Below are 5,313 nucleotides of genomic sequence, written 5' to 3'. Positions count from 1 at the left end.
GCACGGGGTTGTAGCGGGTGCCGACCAATTTCCTCACTGGATGCGTTGCTCCTCCGTAAGGTAATTGGGGACCAGAGCTGGCGAACAAAATTCAACGACGACTTTGGCTTCCGCGGGATGTGTCTCGCCCATGTATGTGGTGTATCGGAATCGGAGGAGATGGGTGTCCTTTGGTAAGGTAAAAGATTTTACATGGTCTAGCGGGAAAGATAAATTAGCAATGTTCCAGTATTGGGGAGCGAAAATGGAACATAAGAAACGGCGGATAATCCAAGAAGGGAAGAAAGTTGAAACATACTGCTAAGCAATGGCATTTCCCATGCCGCAATTCGGGCGTATTCTCTCAGCTCCCGGTGTTGTTCCAGCTCATCGTATGCCATAGTCGTCATCCCATCCTGCATGTAAGGCTCAGAGTGAAGCCTGTGAATATCGTCGTTAAAATAATCTTCAACGTCCTCGTTCCCGCCAGTCCAGCCTATAAACGGGGCTCCCTCTTTGTGGATTTCGCTCATAGTCTGTCCGAGACCTTGTTCACGCAGGGTCTGGGAGAGTGTCGTGAACTCACGGTCGAACGTTTCTCGCTGGTCCGGAGCCATTGCATCGTATTGAATACGTTCCGACTCATCAAGTAGGTCTGGAGAGTATTCGGGAACTTCGGTGAATTCATTTTGCTTCAGATGTCTGGAATGACTGAAAAATGCGAGGTGTTGTTGCAGTCGAAAAGCACTGGGTCGCATCGCGCTCCGTTTTGGAGCGGTCTGTCTACAGAAAACCAAAGCGGCCCGGCCGATAGATGTCGTTACCGAAGCCATTGGACCAAAATCGTAGCATATATCAAGATTCCAGACCTCGAGATCTCCCGCAAGACTAAACTATGGAGATAGCTTATGAGCCAAAAATATGGAAGTTTTGGTTTCATCCGGATAAATAAAATATCCGATCCTGAGAATATAACCACTCCTTGAACCAACGTATTCCTCTTCTTCTTCTTCTTCTTCAGCAAAGATTTCATGCGAGCTGGTATCGTGTGGTGAAAATCGGGTTTCTCCAAAAGCCATTGCTCTATGGCCTCTTTGAAGCAGGTAAAACTATGTTTTGTGACGGTTGGGGCCACAGCTCCATTCAACGCTCTTGTATCAGAGGTTCTTGGGGAGCCGTTCCTAGACGCGCTCAAGGCCAACAACTACACGGATCTTCGAATCCAATACGGCCAAATGGGACAAGCCCTGTTCCAGGAATTTGAACAGAAGAATGAACCTATGGTTAAGGAGAAATATGGACTGAATGTCACAGGGTTCGACTTTAACCTGGCTGGCCTCAAGGGGGAAATGCTCGCAGTTAAAGCCGATTCTGACGCAAACAAGGTCGATGGCTTGGTCGTCAGCCATGCTGGTACGTTGAATATTTCTTTTTCGACCGAGACCCAGATTTAGGCTGATGTATCTTCCATCTGCCCTCTATATGGCTGAAGGTTCAGGCACAATTCTTGAAGTTCTTCGCGTGGGTTTACCTCTTATTGTGGTCCCAAACCCTCAACTACTGCACAATCACCAAGACGAATTAGCAAAACAGCTAGCAGTCAATGGATACGTAATCCATGGCAAGCTTGGGTATGATGAACTTCCTCATCGCTGCTAGAGTGCGATATACGCTACGATTTCCGGGGAGTTTTCTAATCTAATTTCTAGGAGCCTGGCGGAGTCCATGGTGGAATCTGAAACTTTTCGGCAGCGCATGCATGAATGGCCTCCCAAGCATCAATCAAGAGCATGCCGGCAAGGGGCCTCGTCGGAGTGATGGAAGACGAGCTTGGTTTTGTGGATTGATGGCAAACCCAACCTTGAATTATATGCATTGACATAGTTTGTTGAGGCTGGCGATCGAGCTTGGGATATAGGATGTTTTTCATCGTTCTTGTTTGGTCTGATCAACCATTTGGCGATATGATCATTCCGTGGTTATAAGTAGAGAAATTGTGGGATGCGTGCATTGGACAATCACATTGAAACCGGGGGTAACTCCCCATTTGGCATTGCATGGCGTTTTTAAGAGCGGTACCAAAATCAATTGTTATTATTATCTGGTCAATGCCGACATTGCGCCCTATCTAAATCGATAGGGCTCCGTTTAAGGCGGGGCTAGATATTTCAGACTTAAGAGTATACCCCTATTGTCTGAGAGGCAGTCGTTCATCCGGCATTGACCAACGGGAGTCGAACACGGAAGCGTATTTACATCACTCGGCAGTTGAGCAGTGGTGAAAAAAAAGTAAGAGAGTAAACTTCAAATTATACCCAATAACTAGATCTACAAAGCTTACGGAATGGGAATTTCTTATTTTAACACCCATCTAAGTCTGTGGTATATTAATAAGTGTGGCCGCCATAGCCTTAGGCTGCATGCGGCCTGTGAAAAATATGAATAATAATAATAATAATAATAATAATAATAATAATAATAATAATAATAATAAGTCTGGTATTTGTACGGCATTGCTGTTGTTCGTGGTACCTGGTCCAAGCTCCAACCTCCCCAAAATAAAATAACTCCATGAATTGAGTTGCGCAGATGCTAAACAGACAAACCTCACGCCTTGAGAAATTCAACCTTCCACGCGCAATTCACGCCTTATTTCCACCATTCCACGATCGCACTACTACTTATCCCTCTACGACCGGTTGCGGCCTGCATCCGCGAGTGTCTCAACCCTAACGTCCATCCCTACGAGCCACAACCAACCGCCCCTTTAAGGTCTAACCCTAATCACATACATATTCCTACGAATCATGGCAGAAACGACTCTGCATAATGCACCTATAGTGCTTGACAATGGCAGTGGGACCATACGAGCTGGTTTCGCAGGCGAGGATCTTCCAAAATGTTATTTCCCTTCGTTCGTCGGTCGACCAAAACATCTCCGAGTCCTCGCTGGCGCGTTGGAAGGCGACGTATTTATTGGACAGAGAGCTCAAGAGCTACGAGGTCTCCTAAAAATTCGATATCCTCTCGAGCACGGAATCGTGACAGATTGGGATGACATGGAAAAGATTTGGCAGTGGGTTTACGAAGGGGAACTGAAGACGTTGAGCGAAGAGCATCCAGTCCTATTGACCGAGCCCCCGCTGAATCCGCGGACAAACCGAGACACGGCCGCACAGATTCTGTTTGAACAGTTTAATATACCTGCCCTTTACACGTCAATTCAGGCGGTGCTGTCACTCTATGCTTCGGGTCGAACAACCGGCATTGTGCTAGATTCTGGCGATGGTGTTTCCCATGCGGTCCCAGTCTACGAGGGCTTCGCTATGCCAAGTAGTATACGAAGAATTGATGTTGCGGGCCGTGATGTTACAGAGTATTTACAACTGCTCCTACGGAAAAACGGCTACGTATTCCATACGAGCGCTGAGAAGGAGGTGGTCAGGATGATTAAAGAGAAAACAGGCTATGTCGCCTTGGATCCGAAGAGAGAAGAAAAAGACTGGTCGACAAATGTCTCGAAGGTAGACTCTAAAACCCAGGAATATACTCTGCCGGACGGACACAAACTTAAGGTAAGCGCCACAATACCGGGCCCACCGCCCCGCATAGGGAACATTTTTCTGACAGGTTGGCATGGGATATCTAGGTTGGAGCGGAACGGTTTCGAGCTCCTGAAATTCTTTTTGATCCTGAAATTATCGGCCTTGAATATCCTGGCGTTCATCAAATCGTGGTAGATGCCATCAATCGGACCGACATGGACCTGCGCAAGGCGCTATTCGGCAATATTGTACTCTCCGGCGGCTCGACTCTATGTCGAGGTTTTGGAGATAGGTTACTTCATGAAGTTCAACGATTGGCTGTCAAGGACATGAGAATCAAGATTTTTGCCCCTCCGGAACGAAAATATAGTACATGGATCGGAGGCAGTATTCTTGCTGGTCTAAGCACTTTCAGAAAGGTACGTTCGAGTCCTCTTGAGACCCAACCTCAAAATTCGTATACCTTATGGTTCGTTTCAATCACACTCACCGCGTATTTTTAATTGTTCCAGATGTGGGTCAGCATCGATGATTGGCACGAGAATCCAGATATAATTCACACGAAGTTCAATTAGAAAGGAGAAGAATTGATGAGGTACTGCACTGTCAAGTCGACTCCACTCATTATTCCTCGCTGGACGAGCTATGCATGTGGACAGTCCCAGAGAGCAACTGCACGAAAATGCGCCCCAGAATTGAGAGCAGGTGGACAGAAATGGAGAAGGACCAGATCAGGAGTTATTAGATTAGCCGAGTCGTTTTGATACCCACCCCGCAGCCCCCTATTCCCCAACATATGTCGCGTTTCCCCTTTTACCCTTTTACAATCCATGCACAATTTGATTCGAAACATCTGATGCCCAATAGCAAGGTACATACTGCAGTATCCGTCGTTTGTCAGCTGTTTATGTCTGTACAGTACCAACATCTCTTTCCCATTGTGGATTTAAGCGCTTTGATCATTCTCTGTTCTCTTTCTTCCATTTCGCTTCTCGTCCTCAGTTATAGCAACTCAATGTTATCATACAGCCGCTATTATCTACCGCCCCTCATCCCTCTGTCGTCATTTCTCGAAATATACCACGGATTTGGAAATGGAGACGCATTGCCCTTTCAGCCAGAAAGGTTCTCTGAATGATGTCCGGTTTCCCCGTTTCCGCCCACTTTGCCTCTCTCTCTCTCTCGCATTATCTGGCAGATCCCTCTGCCCTACATACTGCCATTCCCTCTGAGACAAGAAGTTTCTCTTCGCGCTCCAATCTACGCCATTTTCTCGTTTGGTTTTATCTATTTTATTTTATTCCCTTTTGTTTTGGTTTTTGCTTCCTGGTTTCCTGTTGCTTTACTTCCTGGAGATTCTCGAGCAATTCTCTAGTCTGTATATAGATTTATTTTTTATTCTACTACATGTTCTCGAACCGATCTGTTGATTGCTCTAATGATTGAACAAAAAAAGCAAATTGAAGCGTGGCAAAAGAATATCTTAACGAGGAATTTCTAAAGACTATATTTTTTTGTTCGTGGCGATCATTCCTTAAATTTTCGGGCCAGAACGAAGGTAAACGAACTGAATAGAAGCGTTTTGCCCCGTATTCCTACCCCTACGGCTTTAGATATTGAGCATCAATATCGTTAGAACTCATCAACAGAATATATATATATATCGTCAGTGAATATCATTCATTCAAGCAGGTTAGTAGAAAGATAGAGAGGTAGGCAGATAATTCAGGGGTTCTCCCTTTACGGACTATCTGGGTCAAGTTGGCCCGGCCAAATGCAGGAGGAAAAA

General features: G+C 45.9%; 3 protein-coding genes across 3 annotated transcripts; 2 read left to right on the top strand and 1 right to left on the bottom strand.

Annotated features, from left to right (window-relative positions):
- Nucleotides 1-33: 33 nt before the first annotated feature.
- On the bottom strand, nucleotides 34-812 carry HCAG_07055 (mitochondrial 37S ribosome protein domain-containing protein; the record flags this gene model as incomplete). Its single annotated transcript, XM_001537583.1, has 2 exons — nucleotides 34-197; nucleotides 299-812. The coding sequence occupies 2 exons, from the start codon at nucleotides 810-812 to the stop codon at nucleotides 34-36; spliced, it is 678 nt and encodes a 225-aa protein (XP_001537633.1).
- A 252-nt stretch (nucleotides 813-1,064) lies between these two features.
- HCAG_07054 (predicted protein) lies at nucleotides 1,065-1,797 on the top strand (the record flags this gene model as incomplete). The annotated part of the gene is made up of 3 exons (XM_001537582.1): nucleotides 1,065-1,392; nucleotides 1,472-1,610; nucleotides 1,692-1,797. 3 exons carry the CDS (start codon nucleotides 1,065-1,067, stop codon nucleotides 1,795-1,797), a joined length of 573 nt encoding a protein of 190 aa, XP_001537632.1.
- Nucleotides 1,798-2,786: 989 nt separating this feature from the next.
- On the top strand, nucleotides 2,787-4,099 carry HCAG_07053 (actin CyI; the record flags this gene model as incomplete). Its single annotated transcript, XM_001537581.1, has 3 exons — nucleotides 2,787-3,554; nucleotides 3,629-3,943; nucleotides 4,037-4,099. 3 exons carry the CDS (start codon nucleotides 2,787-2,789, stop codon nucleotides 4,097-4,099), a joined length of 1,146 nt encoding a protein of 381 aa, XP_001537631.1.
- Between the last annotated feature and the right edge of the window lie 1,214 nt (nucleotides 4,100-5,313).

The sequence above is a fragment of the Histoplasma capsulatum genome, genomic scaffold (genome assembly GCF_000149585.1).
Source record: "Histoplasma capsulatum NAm1 scaffold_8 genomic scaffold, whole genome shotgun sequence".
In the NCBI taxonomy this organism is placed as follows: domain Eukaryota; kingdom Fungi; phylum Ascomycota; class Eurotiomycetes; order Onygenales; family Ajellomycetaceae; genus Histoplasma; species Histoplasma mississippiense.
Note: the sequence above shows the minus strand (reverse complement) of the source record. Positions and strands in the feature narration are given on the sequence as shown.